We start from the raw sequence: 26,860 nt of genomic DNA, 5'->3' as shown, positions 1-26,860 counted from the left end.
CAGGGCTGTGGGCGGTCCCTCCGCCTCCCCCTCCATCTCGGCCCTCTGGGAGCTCAGGGGTGGCGGGTGTCACGGCACACCCACGTCAGTGCCCCATTCCCCGTCATCGGAGTCACTGAGGGAGCCCGTGCAGCCGGTCCAGGCATGGACGGGTGGCCCCAGGCAGACGAGGGGCAGGGGACCGGCCTCCCAGCCGTGGCAGCACCCCACCCTGTCCATATCAGGGCCCCCCAGCCCAGCCTTGTGCTCTCCGGATGCAGGTGTGGACGGCCTCATGCCCTCCGCCCAGGCCACACTGACCCCAGGGGCCGTGTTAGGATGGATGTCCCCACCTACAAGGCTGGGTGCTTCCGGGACCCGCCGCGTGTTCTGGATGCGGGCTTTGCCAGTCCCCGCCCGCCCAGCAAGGCTGTCGGTGGGGGCGGACTCTCCTTCTGCGTGTCCTGCACCGCAGACCCTATAGGACAGGGAGCCCCCGAGTCCTCCCCCGAGCCCCGCCTGGGCCTGAGCTGCCGTCCCTGGAGAGGATTAGGCCCAGAAGGGCTGCAGCGGGGCGTCCCCGGCAGGTGGAGAGGAGGTCAGCAAGCAGGTGAAGGGAGGCCGCCCACCTCCGCAATGGGAGTCAGGACTGGGCCCACCCTGCTGAGAGCCGTTTGCTCCTGGCACCACCAGGTGGCAGCAGATGGAGCCGACGCCCTGCTCTGGGTCGATGGGACCAGGGCTGGACGGGGGCTGTGCTGAGGGGTCTGGACAGCACACACGACACACAGGACAGGCTTCTGCTCAACCTGGGCACTCCTCCTGCTCGGCTCTGCCCCTACATCTCAGAGCCTCCACCTCCCTGCTTCCCCCTCACCGCCCCGGCCATCCGCTGACCTCTGTGCTGGGCACCGCCTCCCTGGGCCCCGGAGGCCACCTGGTAGGAGCCCCCGGGCGCCAGGCCCCCGGCAGGACAGGCCCCGAGCCGCCACCTGCGTGTCCGCTCCTGCAGCCCCTCGGAAGGGGGCGGCCCCGAGGTGTCTGACTGACCCGCCCCCCAGGCCAGCGGCCCCACACGGCCCCGGGACTGCAGGCAGGGCTGGGGTCCTCCTGGCGGCTCTCCTGTTCATGTTTTAGTAACAGTAACATCTCATGTCTCAGAAGCTCAAAAGCTACCCACGCTTGGAGACTTTAGAAGCTGCTTCAAGCTGCTGCCAGACGTTGATTAGTTGAGCATCAAATATTGACAGATGATAGAAGGTTACATAACTTTATAGAAGCTGTTAGTTAGGGGTTGTTTGGAGCCTCTGGGCGAGTCCTCCGTCACTCAACGCTGAACTGTGGGCACTGTTGGGGTGCTGGTGGGGAGGAGCCCCGTCCTGCCCGCTGTGGGCACTGGTGGGGAGGAGCCCCGTCCTGCCCGCGGTGTCAGGAGCTGCAGCGAGCAGCGGTGCCTGCAGAGAGCACAGCCCCACAGCCCCCCGGGCCTCATGGTGTGCACGGAGCGAGAGCTGGTCTGGGGCGGGGGCGCTGGGGTCCGGCAGGCCTGGTGGCAGGTGGGGCTCCGTCTCCCTGCCCCTCTTCGCGCCATCCCGCTCCCCTTTGCTTCTTCCTGCCCCGTCTCGGCCCGTCTCTTTCTGCCTTCACCCCTCCCTGTCCTCTCTCGCCTCCTCTGCCTCTGCTTCTCCTTGGCCTTTCTCCGGCTGCTGCTCACCCCCAGGCTCCTCTTTGTTCTCAGCACGCTGTGTCCATGAAGGACCAACAGGAAGGCCTGCGGGCTGTGTGACCACGTGGTCTTGATGCTCAGCTCGGGGGCCGTAGCGTGAAAGCAGCCACGGGCCCTCGGTAGAAGGTGGGTGAGGCTCTCTGTTAATAAAACTTCATTGACAGAACCGGGAGGGGGCTGGATTGGACTCTGGCTGCAATTGTTGGCTGTCTGTCTTAGCACCTCTGTTCTGGGACCCTGAGGACCCTGCTGCAGACGTGAGAGCTGCCATGCCTGCTCCACGGGGCCCGGCCGGGCACCCATTCACAGGTGTGGGGGTCAGGGCACTCCCCTGGCTTTCACTCGCTGGGGAGGAGTGGGAACCTCGGATGTGAGCACAGGAAATTTGAAAACACATCCACTTCTGACAGAGCCATCCCATTTCACCCATTTAGCTTAATCAGCCAGTTCTAATGGGAAACGTGTTTTGATTCTGGCAAAAACATCTCAGTGCGACACGCCGGAAGTGCTGAGATTGGGAGAATCCCAGTAGCCCAAGTCTGCTGCTGTCTTGCAAGGCTTCTGTTTATTCCGTTTAATAAAGTGGCTGCAGAAGTTGGTGGCATATGTCGTGAGTCCTCTTCTGTCAACAGAGCTATAAACATGCAGCTCACGCCACCTTGATTCGAGATATTAGCCTGAGTTGTGTCTCCAATTTATTTAATTAAGCAGATTACGGTGCTGTGGGCTGCATGGAGGGCTGAGGAAAATCCCAGTTTCATAACGTAGCAATTAATTCCTGGCTCTAGCTTAGGAAAAGGTGGACACCGCCCTACTCCTCCTGTGACTTAGGCCAGGGCTTAAGTTTTTTTTTAAGTGTTTTTGTTATCACCTCCTGGCCTGGGGGGCTTGGCCCTAGGAGGAATAGCAGCTTTTGAACCCTAGGCTGTTCACCAGGTACAGGCTTTTTCTTACTTGTGAAGGTACGTGTTTGGTGCTCCCCTTACATAAGGAGCTTGAGCTGACTCCTGTAAAAAGCGCAGCTAAAACAAACTGGAAAATCTTGAGACAGAATTCCAGGATGAGCAAGAGCTAAAGAGAAGTGGTGGGGAGGAAGGAGGTGCTCGGGGAGGAGACACACCATGCCCGGGCCGCCGCCTCTGGCCGCAGGGACCCGTCAGCAGAGGCCAGGGTGATGGGCGGCAGCCCCGTGCTGCTTTTAGCTTCCTGAGGACCCTCTGTGCCATTTCCCGCCGGCGCCGCACCGGTTTGCATGCCCCTGCCCCCACGGTGGCGCAAGACGCGCTCTTGCACACTCACCCCTGTGGTGTTTTGGTGACGCCCCTCTCCCCCTCACGGCTTGTGCTTTGCGTCTCCCTGACGGCCGGTGACGCGGAGCATCTTTTCATTTATCTGTTGGCCATTTTCATTCTTCTTTGGAGGAATGTCTGTTCAGACCCTCTCACCGTTTTTGAATTGGCATTTTTTAATACGTATATTCAATGTCACGAGTTCCTCATGGATGTCGGGTATTAACTCCTTATTTGGTCAGTTGTCTACACATACTCTCCTATTCTGTAGGTTGCCCTTCCTTTGGTCTCCTTTGCTGTGCAGAAGTTTTATAGTTTGTGTTTTCTGTTTCTGTCAAACATGTCAGTGGACTGATTGAGTTCACTGTGAATCCGTAGCCAGGTTTGGAAGGTCTGCACTGTTAACAGTGTTCTGATCCATGAACGCAGGATATCTCTCTATTTGCTTACGTCGTATGCGATTTCTCTCAGAGTCTTATATGTTCAAGTGTACGGTTCTTTTGCCTCCCTGGCTAAATTTTTTTTATTAATTAGTTTTTGGCTTTGCTGGGTCTTGGCCACTGCTCGGGCTTTTTCTTCTGTTGCGGAGTGTGGGCGTCTCATTGCCGTGGCTTCTCCTGGTGCGGAGCGCGGGCTTTCCAGGCTGAGCGGGCTCCAGGAGTGGTGGTGCGCGGGCCTCGTGGCTGCAGCTCCCGGACTCTGGAGCACAGGCTTAGTAGCCGTGGTGCACGGGCGCACTGGATCTCCCCAGAGCAGAGGTTTGACTCTCGTCCCCTGCATTAGCAGGTGGATTCTTCACCGGTGAGCCACCAGCGGAGCCCTATTTAATCGTTGTTTGATGCTGTTGTTCTGACGGTTGCTCTGCTACGTGTGCCAGGTTCTATGCTTCCCCCAGTGAGGTGGTCATTATGGCCAGGAGGCCAGCTGTTCCTCTTTATGAAATCCCTTCCCAGAGAGTTTGGGATGGACACGTACACACGGCTGTGTTTAAAATGGACCTACCGTAGAACACAGACCAGGAGGAGCTACCCCATCCAGAGTGAGGAGCAGCCGTGAAGAGATGCCCCACGTCCAAGGTAAGAGAAACCCAAGTAAGACAGTAGGCGCTGAGAGGGGGCATCAGAGGGCAGACAGACTGAAACCACAATCACAGACAACTAGCCAATCTGATCACGTGGACCACAGCCTTGTCTAACTCAGTAAAACTAAGCCATGCCGTGTGGGGCCACCCAAAATGGATGGGTCATGGTGGAGAGGTCTGACAGAATGTGGTCCACTGGAGAAGGGAATGGCAAACCACTTCAGTATACTTGCCTTGAGAACCCCATGAACAGTATCAAAGGGCAAAATGATAGGATACTGAATGAGGAATTCCCCAGGTCGGTAGGTGCCCAGTATGCTGCTGGAGATCAGCGGAGAAGTAACTCTGGAAGGAATGAAGGGATGGAGCCAAAGCGAAAACAACACCCAGTTGTGGATGGGACTGGTGATAGAAGCAAGGTCCAATGCTGCAAAGAGCAATATTGCATAGGAGCCTGGAATGTTAGGTTCAATGTCATGAATCAAGGTAAATTGGAAGTGATCAAACACTAACCCTAACATTCTAGGACTCAGTGAACTAAAATGGACTGGAATGGGTGAATTTAACTCAGATGACCATTATATCTACTACTGTGGGCAGGAATCCCTTAGAAGAAATGGAGTCGCCATCATGGTCAACAAAAGAGTCCGAAATGCAGAACTTGGATGCAATCTCAAAAACAACAGAATGATCTCTGTTCATTTCCAAGGCAAACCATTCAATATCACTAATCCAACTCTATGCCCCGACCAGTAATCCTGAAGAGGCTGAAGTTGAACAGCTCTATGAAGACCTACAAGACCTTCTAGAACTAACACCCAAACAAGATGTCCTTTTCATTATAGGGGACTGGAATGCAAAAGTAGGAAGTCAAGAAACACCTGGAGTAACAGGCAAATTTGGCCTTGGAGCACGGAATGAAGCAGGGCAAAGGCTAATAGAGTTTTGCCAAGAGAATGCACTGGTCATAGCAAACACCCTTTTCCAACAACACAAGAGACGACTCTACACATGGACGTCACCAGATGGTCAACACCGAAATCAGATTGATTATATTCTTTGCAACCAAAGATGGAGAAGCTGTATACACTTAGCGAAAACAAGACCAGGAGCTGACTGTGGCTCAGATCATGAACTCCTTTTTGCCAAATTCAGACTGAAATTGAAGAAAGTGGAGAATACCAGTAGACCATTCAGGTATGACCTAAGTCAAATCCTTTATGACTATACAGTGGAAGTGATAAATAGATTTAAGGGACTAGATCTGATAGATAGAGTGCCTGATGAACTCTGGATGGAGGTTCGTGACATTGTACAGGAGACAGGGACCAAGACCATCCCCATGGAAAAGAAACGGAAAAAAGCAAATTGGCTGTCTGAGGAGGCCTTACAAAAAGCTGTGAAAGAAGAGAAGCGAAAAGCAAAGGAGAAAAGGAAAGATATAAGCATCTGAATGCAGAGTTCCAAAGAATAGCAAGGAGAGATAAGAAAGCCTTCCTCAGTGATCAATGCAAAGAAATAGAGGAAAACAATAGAATGGGAAAGACTAGAGATCCCTTCAAGAAAATTCAAGTCCTAAAAGATGATGCTGTGAAAGTGCTGTACTCAGTGTGCCAGCAAATTTGGAAAACTCAGCAGTGGCCACAGGACTGGAAAAGGTCAGTTTTCATTCCAGTCCCAAAGAAAGGCAATGCCAAAGAATGCTCAAACTACTGCACAATTGCACTCATCTCACACGCTAGCAAAGTCATGCTTAAAATTCTCCAAGCCAGGCTTCAGCAGTACCTGAACCGTGAACTTCCAGATGTTCAAGCTGGTTTTAGAAAAGGCAGAGGAACCAGAGATCAAATTGCCAACATCCGCTGGATCATCGAAAAAGCAAGAGAGTTCCAGAAAAACATCTACTTCTGCTACATTGACTATACCAAAGCCTTTGACTGTGTGGATCACAATAAACTGTGGAAAATTCTGAAAGAGATGGGTATACCAGGCCACCTGACCTGCCTCTTGAGAAACCTAGATGCAGGTCAGGAAGCAACAGTTAGAACTGGACATGGAACCACAGACTTGTTCAGAATAGGAAAAGGAGTACGTCAAGGCTGTATATTGTCACCCTGCTTATTTAACTTATATGCAGAGTACATCATGAGAAACGCTGGGCTGAAAGAAGCACAAGCTGGAATCAAGATTGCCGGGAGAAATATCAATAACCTCAGATATGCAGATGACACCACCCTTATGGCAGAAAGTGAAGAAGAACTAAAGAGCCTCTTGATGAAAGTGAAAGAGGAGAGTGAAAAAGTTGGCTTAAAGCTCAACATTCAGAAAACTAAGATCATGGCATCTGGTCCCATCACTTCATGGGAAATAGATGGGGAAACAGTGGCTGACTTTATTTTTCTGGGCTCCAAAATCACTGCGGATGCTGATTGTAGCCATGAAATTAAAAGATGCTTACTCCTTGGAAGGAAAGTTATGACCAACCTAGATAGTATATTAAAAAGCAGAGACATTACTTTGCCAACCAAGGTCCATCTAGTCAAGGCTATGGTTTTTCCCGTGGTCATGTATGGATGTGAGAGTTGGACCATAAAGAAAGCTGAGTGCCGAAGAATTGGTGCTTTTGAACTGTGGTGTTGGAGAAGACTCTTGAGAGTCCCTTGGACTGCAAGGAGATCCAACCAGTCCATCCTAAAGGAGATCAGTACTGGCTGTTCATTGGAAGGACTGATGTTGAAGCTGAAACTCCAATTCTTTGGCCACCTGATGCAAAGAGCTGACTCATTTGAAAAGACCCTGATGCTGGCAAAGATTGAGGGCAGGAGGAAAAGGGGACGACAGAGGATGAGATGGCTGGATGGCATCACCGTCTCGATGGACATGAGTCTGAGTGAACTCCAGGAGTTGGTGATGGACAGGGAGGCCTGGCGTGCTGTGATTCATGGGGTCGCAGAGAGTCGGACATGACTGAGCGCCTGAACTGAACTGATGCTGTTTTAAATGGAACTGTTTAGTGTGTTTGTCAGATGGCTCGTTGTTGGCGTATAGAATCAGCTCTTGGAAGTCGGGGCTGTGCTGGTCTTTGTTGCTGTGTGGGACTTCCTCTTGTTGCGGGTGGCAGGGGCTCCCCTCGGTTGCTCTGTGGGCTTCTCGTGGTAGCTTCTCGTCTCAGAGCCTGGGCTCGAGGGCACAAGGCCTCTGGTAGTTGTGGCGGCACCAGCTTAGCTGCCCTGAGGCACGTGGAATCTTTCCGGACCAGTCATCAAACCCACGTCCCCTGCATTGGCAGGCAGATTCTTTACCACTGGACAACCAGGGAAGCCTGCAGCTTATTTTTGTATATTGATTTCTGAGTATTTACTGAATTTGTTCATTAGTTCTAACGGTTTTCTAGTGACGTTGTTAGGATTTTCTATACGAAAGACCGTATCATCTGCAAGGAGACAGTTTTACTGCTTCTTTTCCTGTCAGATGCCTTTTATTTCTTTTTCTTGTCTGATTGCTCTGGCTCGGGCTTCCAGTGAGAGTGGGTGTCCTTGCCCTGTTCCTGATCTCAGAAGAAAAGCGTTCAGCTTTTCACTGTTGAATGTGTTAGCTGTGGGCTTTCTTATGCTGAGGAGTGTCCCTTTGGTACCTAATTAATTTTGCTGCGGAAAGACGTTACATTTCACGGAGTGCCCCTGCCTCTGTTGAGGCGCTTACCTGTTTCTCTCCTCCACCTTGCCGGTGCGGTGTGTGGCCTTGACTGGTCTGTGGGTGTCGAGCCGCCCTTGCATTCCAGGGGCGAGTCCCACTTGATCATGGTACCGTCTCTGTAACGTGCTGTTGAATTGTTTGCTGGTATTTTGCTGAGGATTTTTGCATCTGTGTTCATCAGGGTTGTTGGCCGTTGTTTCATTTTGATTTTGTTCTTTTGACACCCTTGTCTGGCTTTCATGTCGGTAATGCCGGCCTTATAAAATGAATTTGAATGTGTTCCCTTGTCTTTGATTTTTTGTAAGAGTTCAAGGAGGATTGGTATTAATACTTTTTTAAATGTTTGGTGAAACTCACCAGTGAAGCCATGTAATCCTGGGCCTTTCTTTGTAGGAAGAGTTTTTTTTTTTTTCATTAATTCTTGTTACTCATTATTTGTTTGCTCAGGTCTGTTTTGTTTTGTTTTTACGGTCTTTCCTGAGTGTGTCTCTAGGAGTTCGTCTCCAGTTTTGTTTTGTTTTACGGTCTTTCCTGAGTGTGTCTCTAGGAGTTTGTCTCCAGTTTTGTTTTGTTTTACGGTCTTTGCTGACTGTGTCTCTAGGAGTTCGTCTCCAGCTGTCCAGTTTTCTGTGTAGAGTGCCGATCCCAGCAAGTCTTCAGTGTTTGTGTTTCAGTGGCGTCCTTCATGACGTCTTTGCTTTCATCTCTGATTTTCTTTACTTGAGCTTTACCTTTTTCCTCAGTTCAGCTAGAAGTTTGTCAGTTTTCTTTATCTGTTAAAAAGACAGCTTCTGGTTTTGTTGACCTTTTCCATCTGGCCCCTGGGTGGTGGTCTGAACCCGCGTTCCGAGGGGATAACCACTGAGCTGCTCCTTCCCCTCACACGCCCTCCACTGGGACGCTCTTCCAAGTCAAGAGGCCTTGGGGTTGGTCTGTGGTCTGGCCTCCACCTGCAGCGATGTCTCAGAGGCGGAGGGCTGGTGAGGAGAGAGCTCTGGAGGATGGGGGCTGAAGCCTGGCACTTGCCCATGTTCCAGGGCCCTGGAGCTCTGGTCCCAGGCCCACTGCCCGCAGGGTAACCAGCCCGGCTGTCAGCGGGGGTGGACTGAGCCAGGACAGGGGCCAGGCCCACCACGGACATGCCCGCAGTGGTCCTGAGTGCGTGGTGAGGCCCGGGTCGCTCCAGGCCTGGGAGAGGTTCAGTTCATCAGGGGCTCCTGAGGGGTGAAGGGCTCCATCCTGTGGCCGCCCTGGAGCCACGACTGCCTGCAGAGCCTGGCGCCAGGCCGAGCCCCGTGGCCAAGCCCCGTATGCTGCTGCCCGCCCACTTGTAGGCCAACGTGTCTGCGGCCTCAGGAAGCGCGGCACACCCCTGCCCGCAGCCTGGCGTCCACAGGTCAGGGGCCCTGTCTGCCCTGCACTCACGTCCCGGTGAAGGCACGTCTGGGGTGCTGCCTGGATGTGCCCTTCAACTAGCAGCTGTCTTTGCGCTTCGTCACCGTCCTGCGTGTGCAGTGAGCTGGAAGGCAGGCGGCCTGAGGCTCCAGTCTTTCTGTCCCTGTGACCTTGGACTTCGCCTGTTCCTCCTGCACTGGGCGATGTCTGCTCTCCCAGCTCCGGTGCTGGGTCAGGGGCAGTTCTCATCTGGAGATAAAAACAGCCCCTCGCCTGCGGCAGGCGGTGTGCAGGCCTGAGGGCTCTGTGGTCACCGGGCGCCTCCCGGTGATGGCCCCTGAGCCAGCCAGCTCCTCTATCCACACGCCTGCCCTGCCAGCCCCACTCCACACAGTGCAGCCGGAGGGAGCGTGTCCCCTGAGGACTCAGGGCAGCTGTGCCTTTCAGGAAGCACCCTGGCCTGGGCCCCGTGAGCTGTTGTGAGGAGTCGCTGGCCGGAGGCTCCCGGGTGGCCTGCTGTCTTCCTGTGTCCTCAGCGCACTGTGCCCCCGTGTAAAGCTCACCCTGCAGGGTTCCCCCCTCGGCGCCACCTCGGGGTGCCCCCGGGTGCAGAGCACGCCAGCTAGGTGACCGCTAGTGCCTTGCCTCCTCCCCTAGGCGAGGAGCCGTCCCGGGGCAGCAAGGGCTCCACCGGCCTCTGTGCCTGCATCCAGGCCTGGGCATCGGGGCTGCGTGTGGCCTGCAGCTGCCCTCGTCCTGCAGCCCTGGGTCTCCCGAGCAGCCGAGATGGGGGTCGTGTGGCCCTGCCCCTCCCGGCTGCGGCCTCTGCGCACAGCGTCCCCTCCTGCGTGTCCAGCCCCCAGGGCCCTGCCCCTCCAGTCCCCAGGGCCCTGCCTGGGCTGAGGGCGTGTGAGGACGGGAGGTGGTGCAGTGGGCGCCTGTCTCCTGCATTTCTATCCCTCAGACCCGAGTTCTGGGGAGCCTACCCATTGATGCCAGGAAACTGCTGTTTGCAGGGTTTTGCTGAGGAGGGAGGGTCGGTCTGGGGCCTGTAGCTTCACTATGCCCCCGCCCCACAGCTTTCCTGGAGCCTGGCGGCGCGGCGGCCTGGTCCTGCCTCCCCAGCTCCACTGGAGGCCGTCCTGACGTCTCCCCGGCCCGGGCTGCTCTGAGGAAGGGCTGCGGCCAAGTGCTGGTGAGGGGCTTCCCCACCGCCACCTCCCCCCTGCCCAGCCTCCGTCCATCCTCCGTCCTGCTGGACTTTGTCAGAGGCCTTCTCTCCTCCGAAGTCAAGGGCCCGTGGCACCCTTAGGGTCTCCGGCACGGGCGGACACCGTGCTGTGTGTCCACTTGGCCCTCCCAGGGGCTGGTGACAGGCTGTCTGATCGCCTGCAGCGATGGTGCACGTCCTGCTTAGAATCCTCTGCTTGTTGTAGCAGAACCACCTCCTTTTCTCCCTAATTTGTCCTCCAGAGTGCTGGTGCCTGTATATTTTAAAGCTACTTTCTCATTGAAGTATGACGCACGCACACACAGATGCACACATCGGCACTGTCAGCTTGATGAGTATCACCCAGGCGTTACCTGGTACTCCAGGCCCCCGGAAAGATGGGGGGGCCCTTGGCAGCCCCACGCTGTGCCCCATCCCCACCCCCATCTTGTCACCTCGGCAAATGCTGTGCTGGTTGGTGTCTGCCTCCGTGTGCATGGCCGTTCCCCTGGCCTCTTACCCGGGCATTGAAACTCCACCCTGAACGTCTCTCTCCTTCAGGCAGCTGCTTGGGGGTGGCCTCTGCAAGCTGTTATGTTACCACTGTCCCTCCTTGCAGGGGATTTGGGGCTCCCTGGGCAGTGGCGGGTACGCAGAGACGGGGGAGGTGTGGTCCCTTGCGCCCCGGGAGGAGAAAGCCCACTGACCCTCCTTCTGTCTTGTCTTGAAGGCTCAGCTGTCACAGGCGCTGGAGGAGCTGGGAGGCCAGAAGCAAAGAGCTGACATGGTGAGTCCTGAGGCCACGCCTGGCGGAGGCCTTTGTGGCCAAGGGGAGCCCAGGGCCCTGCGGGCACAGCTGACCTCTTCATCAGAGATGTGGCTACCAGTGGGGAGAGAGGCTTCAGGGTTGTATCCAGACACCCCAGGCAGGGACTGTGGGGCTCCCCGCCTGCTCCAGGCTGGGGTCCAGAGTGCCTCCTGCCCGAGGCCTCGCTGCCCTGCAGTGTGGACCCCACCCTGACCCTGCGGGGCGCCCCTCACCGTGTGCACAGACCGCGGACCAGGCCCTCCAGCCTTGCGCGGCCTCTTCCTTTCTCTGCTGCCCCGGCTGCGGGCCTATCTCTGACGTCATACCACGTCCGCCCTGCCGTCCTCGCGGCCGGGAGCCCTCGCCTGGGCACGTGCAGACACGGCCACATGACCCCGCTGGCCCTCGGCACCCACAGGAGACAGATAGCGTGGCCGCGAGCGTCCTCGTCCATTGCGAACTGTGAGCCGCTCTGGCGGCTGGTCTGGCGGCTTGGAGGACGACATGTGTTGTCCCGTTGCCCTGCCCAGGCCGGCAGGGCGCCGGGGGCTGCTGTGGGCGGGGCGCCGGGGGCTGCTGTGGGCGGGGCGCCGGGGGCTGCTGTGGGCGGGGTGCCGGGGCTGCTGTGGGCGGGGCGCCGGGGGCTCCTGTGGGCGGGGCGCCAGGAGTTCCACAGGGCGCTGGGGCTCCATCCTGCAGTCGGGCTCCTGTCTCGGTGTTGGCGCCGCCAGTGGGGCAGACCCAGGTAGGGGTGAGGTGTCCTTGAACACGACTTGTGCCCCACGGGCGGCCCCCCAGCTGTCGCCACTGCTGCTGACTCTTCCTGTTGGGAGCGCTCCACCTGTGGGGGCCCAGGGGGCGTGGCGGGGGCGGTGCCCAGCCGATAAGTCGGGGTGGGGAGGCAAGCGGGATCAGGGAGCTGGGTTCAGAGGAGGATGCGGTGTCAGAGATGCAGCGGGCGTGGGGTCCGGAGCCCCGAGTCCTGGCCGGGAAGCACCTTGTGTGCTTACCCTTCGTGGGTAGGCGTCGGTGCCCAGGGGGCAGAGCCCAAGGCCAACCCTGCCTGGCTGCTCCAGCGCAGATGTTTCTCTGGGGGTCGGGATCGGCCCCACCTGAGGTGGAGAGGCTGTGCCCAGTGAGGGCCCCAGTCCTGTGTGTGATGGATGCCGTGGGACAGGCCAGGGTGGCCTGGGGCCTAGGGGAGCGTTTCCTGAGGAGGCAGAGGGCACGTCTGTACCCGCGGAAACCCCCGATGGTGACCACAGCCTCCGAAAGCTGGGAGGGTGGGCTCTGGTGATAGGGGCGGGGCTCCCTGGGGCCTCCCCACCTTCCTGTCCTTGACCACCGACCTTGACTCTGCGGCCACCCGGGCCGGGGTGGGGCGTCCTTGAAGACCGAAGGCCCCTCCTACGAGGCCCTGGGGACTGGACTTTGTGTATCTCCTGCACAGCTTCCTTGCTAGGGTTGAGCTGGAGAGTGCCCGAGGGCACAGTTGCCCTGAGAAACCGAGATGAAGCTGTGAGGGCCTCATGCCCACGACGCCAGGCTGGGAAGCTTGCACGTCGGCCTTCCCCATTCTCGAGCTGCCCTTCCCCAGCCCTGGGGCTTTTGGACGAGCTGGGTGCCCTCTCAGGCGGGGGCACAGGCCTGCTGCGCTTGCCCGCTTCGACAGCTGCACCTCCTCACAGGGGCTGCAGGCCTGTGTGCCCCTTCCTACTTCCAGCTCCTGCACTTTCTGCTCCTCTTGTGAAGCCTCCAGGGGCTTCGAAGTCCCTCCTCCAGACGAGTTACACTGGAGCATGTTGGGGGCGGGTGGGCAGACAGGCAGGGGTGCTATTGCACGTCTCCCGGGGCAAGTCTGGTGTCAGCTATGGTGGAGAGCCTCCTGTGCCTGGTGCCCCAAACTCAGTGCCAGGCCCTCCCCTGGCCACCGGGGGACCTTTGGGGACCACTCTCCAGGAGGCAGCTTATCCTGGCGGTGCTGACCCCTTCAGAGGTCATGGAGTGCACGGCCTGGCTCTTGTCTGAGCCCAGAGGTGCGGTGCTGGTGGACGCCGCGTGCACGCCTGGGGCCACTGCGGGCTCCTCACAGTGATCCTTTCAGGCTTGTTGTTGGATCTGGGCTGTCGCCGTCTCCTCAGAGAGGCTTTTAATCTCTGCCTTTGATTGTCCCATCTTTAGCTTATTTTGTGTTGTTTATTTCACTTCTCTCTTCTCTTTCCTTGTTAACGGGAAAATGAGAAATGGCAGTGCCCAGGGACCTGAGGGCAGGAGCGTGTGAGCCTCTGTTCTCGCTCCTGACTGGGTCCAGAGGGTCTTGCAGTCCCCGAGGACACAGGCTGGTGCAGGGCGGCAACCCGGGGCCTGACGCCCGTGGGCCAGTCCTCAGGGAGCAGATCGGCCAGGAAATGCTTGCGTTTGGTTACAGGGGGCTTTCTGCTCTGATGTAAACCCCCAAGGGGTGGAGGAGTAAGAGACTGGAGCGGGGGCAGTGACCCGGAGCGCATGCTGAGTCTGAGAGGCCACAGTCAGCCTGCCCTCCCACGCCAGTGCCGAAGGCCTTGGTCCTGCTGGTGCCGCTAAGAGGGCGGGCACTTCTGGGTCTGTGCTGCGAGCAGCCTGCGTCCAGGGGCCCTGACTGCACCCCAGGGCCTCCGTCTAGGATGGTTCCTGCTCTTGCTTTCCCAGCCCCAGCTCCCTGACCTGCTGTTCTCCGGCCCAAAGTCAGCTTACTAGGCAAGAAGAAACATTAAAAAAAAATAATTAAGCATCTTCAGGTAACTGCAGGTGACGGCACAGACAGTCTGACTTTTGTTGATGATCAGCGGATTTGCGCCGATTAGTACGTGTGAGCGCCACTCATGCTCTTTTTCTTTAAATGTAATTGATATCCCAAGAAAAGACGTCCCCCACCATAGTCGTGTCTTTGACACGCCTCGGCCTGATTAGGTTGGGCAGGCTGTGGCTGGAGGGGAGGTTTTGGTTCTGACTCTCACAGTGCTGTCACTTGACGACGTCGGGAACTGGGCTGGACACCTGTGCTCGGGTCCGTGGCCCACCTCCCAGGGCTCCTCCCAGGAGCGCCGCGTCCAGACAGGGAGTGAGCATGGGCGGCCTGGCGACCCCCTCCGCCTCCCGCCGCCTTCTCCTCCGCTCCGTCTCCAAGTGGGCGCAGTGGTCCAGGCTGTAAGCGTCCAGGCTTTGTGTGCCACCCAGTGACACGTGCTTTACAGCCACCTCCGTTGCCCGTGGACAGCGCAGCCAGGCAGGCTCCAGGGGCTCACGGGCCTCCCAGGCTTTCCCTGTACGGGAGCACCAGTGGTGCTCACTCTGAGTCCTGAGGCTCGAGCACAGGTCACCCAGATGGTGGGAGGTGGTTCGTAGCCCTGCCAGGCAGTGCCCACGACCTGGCTGACGCCGTGTCATTGTCAACCGCAGTGCTCAGGCCGATGAATCACCGGGAGGGGTGAGCCTCCTTGCTCACCACTGGCACCATCGCCCGCCTGCGCCCCCGAACACCCGGCCTCATCACAGCCCCCCAGCGGAGCCAGCCGCCTCTCTGTAAGTTAGTAAAAGCGTCTCCTGGTTCTGGCTGCTGGGGAGTCATCTCACGTTCTGGATCTGTCCTGCTGTGGCTGGAAAATGTCTGTCCTAGGCGGGCGTGTTGGTCGGGCCCTTCGGTGGAGGTGACCACGGAGACCGTGAGAAGTGGGCCCCCCGAGCCCTGGGCCCCTGCCCCGAGCCTCAGCGCCCACTCTTCTCTCAGACGCCCGCCGCCCCTCTCAGCGCTGGGAGAGAGACACTGCCTCCTCAGGAGCCTGGACTGGAGGCGTGAGTCCACGTGTGCAGGCCCATGCCGCTTAGGCTCATGTAGGTCAAGCCAGATGGTGACTGAACCTGTGGCCTTGCGAGGCCCCTGCATCTGAGAGCCAGGCTGGGACAACAGGGTGGAGGGCTGGGGTCCCACTGGCCGGTTCTGGTGGAGTGCCCCCATCTCTGCATGAGTGCAGCTGGAGCTGCTCTCATGGGCCTGCATGGCTCCCACAGCAGACACAGCGCGACCTTGGGTCATTTTCTTTCTCTGCAGTTGCTTAGCCGCGCTCCTGTCCTCTGCCCTAGGCAAGGCCTGGCACTTGGTCGCCAGGTTTCGGGTGGGCCTCCCGTTGGACTCCAGCTGGCGGACGGGTTCCCCTGGGAGGCGGCGGCTCCCTGCGGGTTGGTGCTGTGAGAGCGCTCTCTCTTAGCAAATGTACCAACTCAGGAAATGGCCTTCCGGGGCGAAATGCAGCCTGGACACATTCTCCAGTGGGGCTTCTTTTTATCTGAGGCGACGGTGTGTCCTAGCTCAGGTCAGCAGCTGGCTGAGCCATTGGTGACAGTCTATGGCCTGTTGCACCTGGAGTGGCCCCCAGGCTGGCAGAATCAACAAGGGGCTTGTTCCAGACCCTCCCAGGACGCAGCACCCAGCCCCCCGAGACCTTCCTGGGTGCTCGATGGGTCCAGGCTGAGCAGGCCCTTCGGCCGGGGTCCCCTCTGATCTTAGCATCCTCTTGTCTCCAGGAGGCCTGGGATCCTGCCCAGTGGGGCTCCGGGGAGAAGGCAGTGGCCTGGACCTCTGCGATGAGGGCCCTGGGGGGCAGCTCTGGAAGCCCTGCCCTCGGCCCCATCTGTGACCGTTTGTGGGGCTGGCCAGAGGTCGGGCTCCTTTACTGAGACGTGTGTGACCCCTCACACTGGTGCTCACCAGAGGCCACGGTAGTTAGACTTGCTGTTGGGGGAGGGGGAGCACGTCCTTGCACCCATGCTGGTTATTGCTTTGTGGGGTTGGGTACCACCCCTGGGTCCCAGCGGCGCATCGTCTCGAATTACACTGAAGTTCACGGGCTCTGTCTAAAGGTCGTGCTGTACTAGCGACTCACCTTGAGGACCATTAGCGTTCAGTCTCCTCATGGAGAGGGAGGGGCCGTGTCACCAGTGGGCCAGGGTGGGGCAGCACTCTGCTGGGATGGTGATGCCTGCTGGGTGCCTGCCTGGCACTCGCGGACCTGGAGGCGCCAGCCTGGCTGCAGGGTGCAGGCCTGGTCTCTCTCGTCCTCCCTCGTGGTCAGTCCTCAGCCCTGGGGGCCAGTCGGCTTGCTGGGTCCTCAGGGGCCCTTCCTCCCTGCCCCCCGCGCACCCCGTGGGCTCTGGCTTCCGGGCCTCCCCATGCTCCTGTCTCTGCCCCTCCTCCAGCTTGTGCCGTGTCCTGGACACTTCCAGACTGTGAGCTGGGCCGGCCTCAGGGCCCACCTCTTTGGGATCCTGCGCGTTGCTGCCTGCTGGTCAGCGTTTGTTCCTGGGGAGGCTCAGTCCCGCCCAGGCCCTCTATCTGTGACAGAAGCACCCTCTCCGGCTCTGGTGGGAGGAAATGTGGAGGGTAGGGCCGCCCCCCAGGTTCTGGGCCTCGGGGCGACGGTGGGCCAGGTGGAGAGGCACAGGGGCTCTGTGCACTCACTGGCCCGCTCCCTGTCCCGGGTGGAGCGCGGGGCGAGGCGGGGGCAGGTCTCCAGGGATCTGCTTGGAGCTGGAGTTGCAGGGAGTCCCTGCCAGATAGCCCGGCCGCCTGGGGTCCTATCCCTCCCCAGGTCCTTCCAGAAAGGTCTGTCCTGGCCCTTCTCTCCCCCGACCTCCCTAGAGCGCCAGGCCCCTCTTCCAGAAGGGGGCAGAGTGTTGTTGCTTTAGAATCGCCCCCAGCAGAGACCGAGACCATAACCGAGGACCCCTTGCCCATTTCCTGCGTTGGGTTCTCGTGCTCTGTGCCGTGGCCCCCCGGGTCCACTGCATGCTGCCTCTCCTCTGTCGGGGCCTCTCCTGGCACGCCCGCTCTGACCTCCCCTGGAGCCACCTGTGACCTGACCCTGCTGCAGAGGAGGCGGAGTTGGCTGGAGGGGCCGCGGTGGCAGGCGTCCTGAGCAGTAGGAAGGCCTTCGCCTCGGCCAGCCTGGGGGCTTCGCAGGTGCTGTCCCCGCGGTCTTCCCCAGGGATGGAGCTGAGCGGGAGGGTGAGTCCGGCCCTGGTCGTTTCACCAGGCCCTCAGGCGAGGCTGGCTTGCGAGACCCAGCGCCCTCTGGTAGCACGGGCTTCCCTGGTGGTGTATCGCCTTGCAGTGTGGGAAACGCAGGTTCCATCCTGGTCTCGGGAGATTGCACAGGCCGCGGAGCTGCTCGACCTGGAGCCCGTACCCCGCGACGAGGGCAGCCTCCAACTGAGAAGCCTGCGCACAGCAGAGAAGACCCGGCCCAGCCAAAAATAAAATGTAAAATTTCTTATGACTTAAAAAAATTTTAAAAATCCAAATAGAACTAGGACAAATAGCTTTCCTCTGATCACATTGTGATGAAATTTGAATTTAAAAGCACAACCAAAAAAAGAAATAGCACCTAATTCTTGAAAGAAAAAAAGTAATAGAACGAGAGACTCGGTCTTCATTCTTGGGTCTTAAAGTTGAGAAAATAGTCTTAATGGAAACTCTTCCCTTCAGAGCCTGTGGGAAACAGCCAGACCAGCGCTGAGAAGAAAAAGTCACAGGTTTAAATATTTATGTTATTGAACAAGAAAGAGTGAATATGTATGGATTAAGCACCCCATCCAAGAACTTGGAAAAGGAAGACAGAATTAACCTTAGTAAAGGAGAAGTAGGAATTTGTAAAGATCAAAGCAGAAGTTAATGAGAAAGTGAAAAATGGTAGAAATAACAAGTAAATCCAAATGCCTGTGCTTTGAAAACAAACCAGTAAAACATATTAATTATTCACAATCCTTGTAAAAAATTAATAGAAACCATCACCACCCAAACTAAGAAATAAGAGTAGTTAGCTTGGAGTTGCTGACTGGGCTGGGGCGGGTGAGGAGAGCATGTCCTGGGTGCCGAAGGCTCTGGTCTGACCTGGACAAGGCTCCCCGTGTGCAGCCACGGAGCCGTGCAGCTGGACACACAGGGAGAGCACTGCCCTGCCCACAAGCCTGCCTGCAGATGAGGAGGACCGCTGGAAACGCGCATGGGAGAGAACCACAGGTTTAGTGAGTCCTGTAAAAAGTTAGGAATTACGTCACAACTCTGTTTAAAGTGAAAACCTGAAAGAGATGAACCATCTTCTGCGAAAATATGACCTATGAATACTGACTCCAGAAGAGAGAAATTTCAAACAGACCAGTTACTACCAACTTTAAAAAAAAAAAAAGGCCACCTTTGTCACCCCGCCAGCAAAAAGAAGAGACGGAAAGGCATCAGACGGAGTGTGAGTCCCAGGGAAATCCCGCTGTAGGTCCAGTGCCATCCACACTGCCTAGGCTGCCCGGACACAGGGGAGGGAAGCTTGGGTCCTTTAGACGCCAACCCCGCAGGGGCCCGCACTGGTGGGACGGGACGTGCGCAGGCGCTCGGAGGTGCCGCGTGCGTCCACGCGTGTCCAGACAGGACATGCGCAGGGCTTCTCCAGGACAGGCTGCCGCTCTGATCCTGGGCTGTCAACTCACAGGACGTCTGCTCCGTATTTTCTAAAAACCCGCTTGACAAAGTCCAACAGTCAGTCTTAAGATCCCCTAGTAACATACGGGTAATTTCTCAGCACGAATGTATTCATTTCAAGCAAAAACTGACACGCTATAAATAGGAAGATGCTAGATTAGTTCCACCGAAGCCACAAAGCAGTCAGCAATGCCCAGTATTAGAACTGTACCCTGGTGTTCTGGAGATCGCAGTGGTCACTGTTGGACAGGAACAGACGCAGGACCGGTGCTGGGGAGGAGCAGGGACGCGGCCGGGGCGAGACGGTCAGCCAGCAGGCCTCGCAGCCCACCTGAGACCCCACAAGGGGGTGGGTGGCAGAGCCAACACACAGGAACTTGACAGAACCTGTGTCTACAGATGACAAGTCAGACGATGAGGAAAATCCTCTGTCCTACTCCATCAGTGGTAAGAGGTGGGCGGACACAGGAGCTGCGGGTCCTGATGGACAAACCAAGCCCTGGGCCGCACGGCTTCACCCTCTGTGAGCCCCAGGTTCCTGAGAACAGGCAGTTTGGGTTCTTTATTTAAATTATGGGGTGGGCGGGGCAGGAGAGAGAGGGCCCAGGATTCTTGTCTAGAGGGCTTCGGAAGCTGACCTGGTTACAGACAGGAAGCCACCCCCTGGGGGGGAAGGAGCCTTTCTGTGCGGCAATGACAGCTGGGCCCCAGCCTGAAGCCCAGCAGGACCCGTGGGGCCTTCCTGGTCCCTGCCTCTCGTCTGTGAAAGACCTTTACCTCCCAGGCTGTCCCCCAGTTCCAAAGAGCAAGTTTAATTAGAAAAGCAAGAAAACGCCGAAACAGAGGGAAACAGTCAAACAAACCAGAGCAGCAATGAGTTTAGCACGAAGTCCAGGGCCTTCGGTTCCTCCTCGAGGCAGTAGGTAACTTCCTGGCTCGTGTGCTTGATCGTCTTGCAGACACTAGACCGCTGCCAGCTCGAAGGCGTTTACTAGGTGCTGACCCCCCGCGTGTGGGTCTAAGACCAGTTGGATCCAGAAGGTTGATGGTGTTGATGCCCAAAATACCCCCCAGTTACCTCCCCACAACACAGCAGAAGAATGCCCGCAAGCCGCTCAGACACCCACAGCCCTCGCCGCGATCTTGTCTTGAAAAGCCCTCCCTGAAAGCTGCCGGGGTTCGGGGCCTTTGGCGTGAGCAGCCTGAGCTCCTTGCCCGCCCCAGGCTGGGCGCCCTGCAGTGAACACTTGGGTCGCCGCAGCCTGTGAGCGACTGACTGCCTTGCGTTGTGTGGTGACAACGTCAGATGGGACTGCAGGCGGACGTGCGGCTCTGGGACTCGGCCTGCAGGGTTGGCTCATGCCCAGCGGACCGGTGTCTCTGAGCCGCCGGACAGGAAGCAGGTCAGACGTTGGTCGGCAAGAAGGTGGCTGTCAGGGGCGGTTCCGGGAGCCGTGACAGTGAACTGGGCACCCTCTGTGTGCAGATCTGGAAATGCCTCCAAATGTACTATGTGAAAAAAGTGAACGTACAGAACAAGGTTAGGAGATCTTCCATTTTTGTAAACAATGGATACATTTTAAAGAAGGGAAGAACATCAGCCTTGTAACTGGTATATGCACAAGCTGAGCCTGGGGCTGCAGGCTGGGAGAGGAGCCAGGCAAAGCTGGAGGGAGGCTTCTCCACTTCACCCGTCTGAGTGCGATTCCTGAGGCTGCAAAGCGCCCGCGGGTTCCAGGACGAGGTGTGCGGTCCGCCGGCAGGGCCCGGCACCAGGGCTGTGGGTCTCCAGGAGAGACCACCACCGTGCCTTGCTGCCAGATCAGCCCCCGCCTGCATGAAACAGGGACCAACCCGGACCGGTTGCCGGGCCCACGTCCCCCCAGGGGAGACCCTTCCAGGTCCAGGGAGGTTTGTGTCCCCTGGTCTGTCTGATCATGACCGTGAAGGTGGACACAGCCAGGAGGGACTCCCGGGTGACCGCCACTGGCCACCAGGCAGGAGGGCGGATGGCGTCAGAGAGGAGGAGGACATCCCCAGTAGACACTCGGGGACAGCAGCACTTGGATGGCTGGGTTCCCGGAGAAGCTTTGTCCAGGGCTCCGGCTGCTGAGCAGAGGTCTGCGGGCCTCTGGACACAGTGGACACCGCTGCTCCTGAATGCGGCCGGGTTCTGCTCTGCTCGTGACGCCAGGCGTCCTTGGTGCCGGCTAGCGAATTGGGCTGTCGCCCTGACGAAGGGGCCACGCCGAGGGCACCTGCCACCTCTGGGGGGCTGCAGCTAGCGTGGCGGGCGCTGGGCTGTGTCCTTCAGCGCCAGGAGAGGTGGAAGAGTTCGGTGTGGGCCTGCATGTAACTCAGTTCCCCCGAGGCTGTTCTGGGAGCTGGTCCCAGGGTGCTTGTGCTTGGCGGGCAGGCTCAGGTCTCCCAGACCTGCTGGCCCGTTTAGGGGCAGGGTCTCCTCCAGGGACCTGACGGCTGATCGGGATGTCACACGACTGGGTGTCTGGGGTCCAGGAATCCCTCAAGTCAGGTCCCCCAAGGAGGCCCTCACAGGACTGGCCTGGAGGGCTCAGTTCAGGAGGCAGCGCAGCAGGCGTCAGCCTGGCCACAGACCCCACGTCGGGGACGCCGCCTCACTGCCAGCTGGGGCCTGCGGCTGGCGTGGACCCCACAAGGAGCCTTCCCGGCACCCCCTGTCCCCTCGGGGGCTCGGTGGGGAACTAAACGAGGCTAAGGTCCCCGGGCGGGGCAGTGGGCCACGGAGGGAGAAGGCCGATGGCCGGTGCAGGCCAGGAGCAGCCGAGCCGGGTGAAGTGACCTGCGCGCGGGGGACGGGCTGGCTGGGCTCAGGGGTGGCAGGCCCTGGGGGTGGGCTGGGGAGCGGCTGGAGGCCAGTGTGGGGACAGTGGTCCTGCGCTCATGGCCGGCCGCCTGGCCTGGGGTGTCCTTCCGCTCACTGTGTCTCACGGGGCCCTCAGAGCCCAGGGCAGCTCTGGAGGAGCGCGCTGCCCACGGCTGGGGTCTGCCCTGCCCCCCAGGACCACCAGCCCCATCCCTGTCCCCCTCGGGCCTGCTGCTGGGTCTCCTCCTTGCTCTTCTCCAGCCTCATCTTGCCCCCCCACCCCCACCACGTGTTACAGCAGCTCACTTCCTCGTTGCCTTCCGCACGGTCTGTGCGACTTGACATCCTGTCGAGGACTCTGACGTCCAAGATAAATAATGGATCAGGACTGTTAGGACCGATCAGGGCGCTGCAGCGCTGGAATACGTTCTTCCTGCTGCTGGGTCCCCTTGCCCCAGATTCTAACGTTCCCCTCAACATGCCCATGGGACTGTGTCTCCCTCCATGGCTGTTGTGGAGACAAGAACTAAAACCCCGAAGCTGTGTTTGTGGGAAGCCTGGTGGCAGACGGGAGCCCAGGGAGGAGGGTCTCTTCACCTGCCCCCCACAGGAAAGTGGCTGCACCCCCGGGTTCCTGGGGCCCGTGGTCCAGGCTGACCTCTCGCCCGTGTCTCCCGGGCCCCTGGTCCAGGCTGACCTCTCGCCCGTGTCTCCTCACAGCTGGAGATGGAGCTGAAGATACTGAAGTCGCAGGCGGGCCCAGCTGAGCAGAGCTTCCTGTTCTCCAGGGAGGAGGTGAGCTCGCTCAGGTACGTCCTGTCCTGCCCTGTCCTATGTCCGGCTCCTCTGTGCCCACCCCTGCTGTGTTTTCTTCACAAGTTGCCCCTTTCCGCCCCCGCACCGGGTTGGCCATTGCTCAGCAACCTCCTCTTGCCCCGAGCCTGGCAGACAGCAGGGCGCCCTGCATGGCGCTGTCTGCAAGGACCTGACTCTGCTTCACCTGTGGGCGTGTGCGCGTGATGATAGGAGGTGTCTCCTGCCTCCCCTGCCTCAGAGGAGGGCACAGCTGCAGAGGGACGCGGCCCCTCGGCCACCACCCACGAGCTAGGCAGAAGCAGAACCTTGCCCCTGTGGGCCTGGGCCTGGTGTGTGGACCACGGTGAAGGTGAGGCTGCCCCTGGACCCTGGTGCCCCCCGGCTGAGAGCTCGGTCTGGAGGGGAGCTGTTGTGGGAGCCCGGCGTTTGATCAAGGAGGCTTTTGCAGCCCCAGGCCCCTCCCGACCAGGGCCACTCCGTTGGGAGGAAGCCCACTCACCGGTCAGCCGGCCTCCTCTGCCTGCCTGCAGACACCCCCGGGAGCACAGCTCCTGCAGCCACATTTGGGCCCCGGGCCTTCTGTCCCCCTGCTGCCCGGCTGCAGGAACCGGGGGGCATCCCAGCTGGGGCTGTGCCCAGCTGCCACTCCTGCACTGACCGTGCGGCAGGCAGGAGGGGCAGCCTCCCCCAGAACAGAGCCTCTGGGCCCAGGGTCCTGGCCTGCCCCACGCTGCTCTCTGGAGGACTGAGAGCCGTCTGCTGTCCAGGATCCTGAAATGTCACAGCGCACTGTCGTGTGTCTGGTGCTGGGCGGTCGGCGGCCTTTCAGTCTGGCGTCTCACACCCTCCAGCTCTTGGAAAGTCCCTTCAATTATTCATTGGTCATTTTTCCTCTTCCGTTTTCTCCGTTCTTTCTGAAGCTGTTACTTAGATGTTGAACTTTCTGGATGCTTTCTGTTACAAAAACACTTTTGATCCTTTCTTCTATCATTGGACTTTGCTTTCTATAAAATGTTCTCAAGTTTATCAGCCCATTCTAATTTTATTTCTGCTGTCATACTCTTAATTTCCTGAGGTGTTTTTTTTCTTTTTTTTGGTAGCGTTGTTGTCCTTTGAGTATTCCCTCATGTAAAACGTGCTCACTAGCTCTTTGATGTCATAATGGGGCTTTCTGACGTGCCCTTCAGTCCATACCCCCTTCTCTTTTTGCTGCTTTCTCTGTCAGCGTGGTGGTTTTGGGGAAGGCCTCCTGCTGATGCTGTCCCTGCGGTCCTGGCGTCCGTTCACGAGGAGCGGGCACCAACCCCTCCCGGTCCCGCCTGGGCCTGGTGGACTCTGCTAGTGGCTTCACTAGGTCTTCTTTGGCTGTTTCATGGAGAACCCTTGTGTCTTCGGGGAAGAGCCCTGTCTGGAGGTTGGCTGCCAGCTTCTGGGTGCGGAGCTGGGGCAGGACCAGGGTTTGGCGTCCGCAGACACGGCCCTTCAGTGCCCTCTGACCGGGGCAGCTTGACCTTCCCCCTGGTGTCTCTCTGCTCCGAGATCTGCTCTCTTCTGTCTCAGGAAAATAAATCTCTGGTCTTCAGTGGGGAGTGAGGTCTTGCAGCTTGGTGCTTGGCATGTCCAGGATGCAGTAAAACCCATCCTCTCCGGGGTCGGGACAAGACAAGACCGTTGACAGACACCAGCGCCACGGTAATGCAGGTGGGGAACTGCCTGATGAGGATCTTACAGCAGCATCGTAAGAACGCTTCTGCTAATAGTTACACATCCTCTTTAAACAAGTGATAAATTTCAACAAAGAAATAAAAATCATCTGGTTTTTTTTTTTTAAGAACCAAATATAAATTATACACCTGAAAAATACAATAACCAAAATATAAAACTCACCAGGTACGCCCCACAGTAGACTGCTAGATCAGTAGAAAGCCCCCAGCAGAGCAGCAGTGAGACAGCCTGAGAGCAAACAGGAGCAGAGCCTCGGGGACCCGTGGTCAGGAGGCAGACGGGCACCTCGCTTAGCTGGGGTCCCAGAGGGAAGAAAGGTATTGAGGCTGGAAGACACCCTAAGAAGTAATGACTGGCGATTTCCCAAACCTGGTGAAGGGCGTGAAACTACAGATCTCAGCCGCTCAGTGGGCCCCTTCCACCCTGAAAGCAGAGAAACCCGCACCACGGCATGTGCTGATCAACCTCCTGAAAATTAATCACAAAGGAAAAGTCTTGAAAGGAGCTGTAGAGAAACACTATTGTCTGTGGGGACATGGATCTGAGCGGCAGCGAGTTTTTCATCTGAAACTGTGGAAGCCAGAGGAAGTGCACAACATTTTTCAAGTTCTGAGAGAAAAGAACTGTCAGCCAGCGAAAACATCCTTCAGGGATGAAAGAAAAATCAAGACACCCTCCACCGAAGCGAACCTCAGAGAATTTGTCACCAGCAGACCTGCCCTTAATGAACGTCCAAGGAAGCTCCCGGCCTAGGGGCACAGTGAGAGAGGAAGGCCTGGAAATCCACGGGGGAAGGGCAGCAGCAAGGGCAGCAGCACGGTTGAAAACAGGGAGGAGCGTCAGGATAGCAGGCTGTCCGCACATTTCCGTGAACTCATCCCCGAGGGTGGAAGCCTGGAGCGCCCCGCGATGCTGACGCTCAGCACACGCGGTAGAAGCCTCGAGCCCGCCTGATCTGACACTGTGCAGGGGAGTCTCAGCACCGGGAAGCCGCGTCATGTACGTGCATCTCCATGCTTCCAGCAACAGAAAGAAATACATACAACACGTATCCAAAGCACTGCAGAATGGGATTCTAGAAAGTGGCCAAGGAACCCACAGGAAGGCAAAAGAAGGGAGACAGAGGGAACAAACAGGGAACATAAGTGAAGTGGCAGGTGTAGTCACCAGGAAATCAAGTTACATTTAATGTCAACAATGTAAATGCACTAATTAGGAGAAAGATTGGCAGCGTGGATACAGACACACGACCTGGTTACATTTTATCTGCAAGACCCACTTCAACCATGACAGCACAGGTGGGTAGAAAGTAAAAGAACAAGAAATGGTGTGCTGGGCATGCATGAATGTTTTTAAAGTAGGTGTGGCTCGTGCCGATGGAGTAATGTCAGGTGAAATACGGCGGACCAAAGGGACCCTTGTGAGGCTCCCTCTGCACAGAAGCGTGACTCCCAACCACGAAGCCGGGAGATGGACTGGGAGGAGGCGTGGGCAGATGCGCCTGTGCGGCCAGGACCCGGCACAGTGCTCTCGGGAGCAGCAGGACTGAACAGAAAGACGCACGGAAGGACTGCGGGACCTGGTCGACGTCCATAGGAGTCACGGCGGATGGAGCGCGCCCGGCCCACAGAGCAGCACGTCCCGGAGTCAGCTTTGCCCCCCGTGTGTTCTGTGTCCAGAAGGAGCTCGATCCGGCAGTCAGTGCCAGGAGAACCCAGGGGAGCCTCCTGGCATTTGGAGATTAAACACACTGTTAAACAGCCCATGTGTGAAAGAGGACGTCTCTAAAGGAGAGAGAGACAGCCAAGCGATGGTGAAAACATACCTGTGAGAGTCTGTGGTTCGGGCAGCAGGGGAGCAGGCAGACATCTGGTTTATAATCCAGTGTCCAGACCTTGGAAAAAGAAGGGCACAGGGAGCCCAAAGCAAGCAGAAAGGTGGAACTCGTAAATAGCAAATATAATGAAAGGAGAAAAACAGAAAATTACTGAAGCAAAAAGCCAGCTCTTTGAAATTGATGAACCTGCAGCAAAGGTGATGGGTATGAAAGAGGAGTCACGGAGCATCAGTACCTGGGAGGGCGGGGAGCCTCTGCAGGCCCTCCAGCCGCCTCGAGGGTACGGGGACGCTATGAGCAATGACACTCAGAATCATCCACCCGGGCACGATGAGCCGCTTCTTCAAAAAGCAGGGACTCCCACACCTCACGCGAGGTGAACTGGAAGATCTGCATCAACGTGTGTGCGTGCGTGTGCTCAGTCACTTCAGTCGTGTCTGACTCTCTGTGACCCCGTGGACTGTAGCCCTCCAGGCTCCTCTGTCCGTGGGATTTTCCAGAGAAGCATACTGGAGTGGGTTGCCGTTTCCTCCTCAGGGGATCGTCCCGACCCAGGGATTGAACTCACGTCTCCTGTGTTGGCAGGCCGATTCTTTACCACTGAGCCACCTGGGAAGCCCCCCTGCATTGTCCTGCACACGTTGAAAACTTGAATTCATGATTACATGTAGTGCTGCCCCCAAAGGGTGTTGCCAGGTCTGTGGGTTTTCTCTGGAGAACTGCAGATGTTGAGGGGATGAGTAGCATCAGCTTTACAGTCTGTTTAGACGGTGAAGGCGGCGGCCCGGCGCGTGGGGGCGTCTCCAGAGGGACGTTGGTGGACTTGTGGCGGTGGTGGCCGCAGGTGTGTGCACGCGTGACCGCATCTGTGGGGCCTGTGCTCGTTGTTAACGTCGACAGGCTCCGTGACGAGTGCGTGGGCCTCCTGTTAAGTCTGTGCAGCTTC

General features: G+C 57.8%; 1 protein-coding gene across 4 annotated transcripts in view; it reads left to right on the top strand.

Moving 5' to 3' along the window:
* Positions 1 to 26,860, top strand: part of MAD1L1 (mitotic arrest deficient 1 like 1) — a 233,454-nt gene that overhangs the window by 133,847 nt on the left and 72,747 nt on the right. For all 4 annotated transcript variants that reach the window (XM_088833067.1, XM_055410437.2, XM_055410436.2 and 1 more), the window contains 2 exons: positions 11,107 to 11,163; positions 22,257 to 22,345. In XM_088833067.1, the coding sequence (XP_088689193.1) occupies positions 11,107 to 11,163; positions 22,257 to 22,345 (146 nt within the window). The remainder of the gene's footprint in view (positions 1 to 11,106; positions 11,164 to 22,256; positions 22,346 to 26,860) is intronic.

Source organism: Moschus berezovskii, chromosome 27 (genome assembly GCF_049115385.1).
Source record: "Moschus berezovskii isolate FMDL1 chromosome 27, NW_MosBer_1.0, whole genome shotgun sequence".
Classification (NCBI taxonomy): Eukaryota; Metazoa; Chordata; class Mammalia; order Artiodactyla; family Moschidae; genus Moschus; species Moschus berezovskii.
The sequence above is the reverse complement of the archived record's forward strand: the minus strand, read 5'-3'. Positions and strand labels throughout refer to the sequence as shown.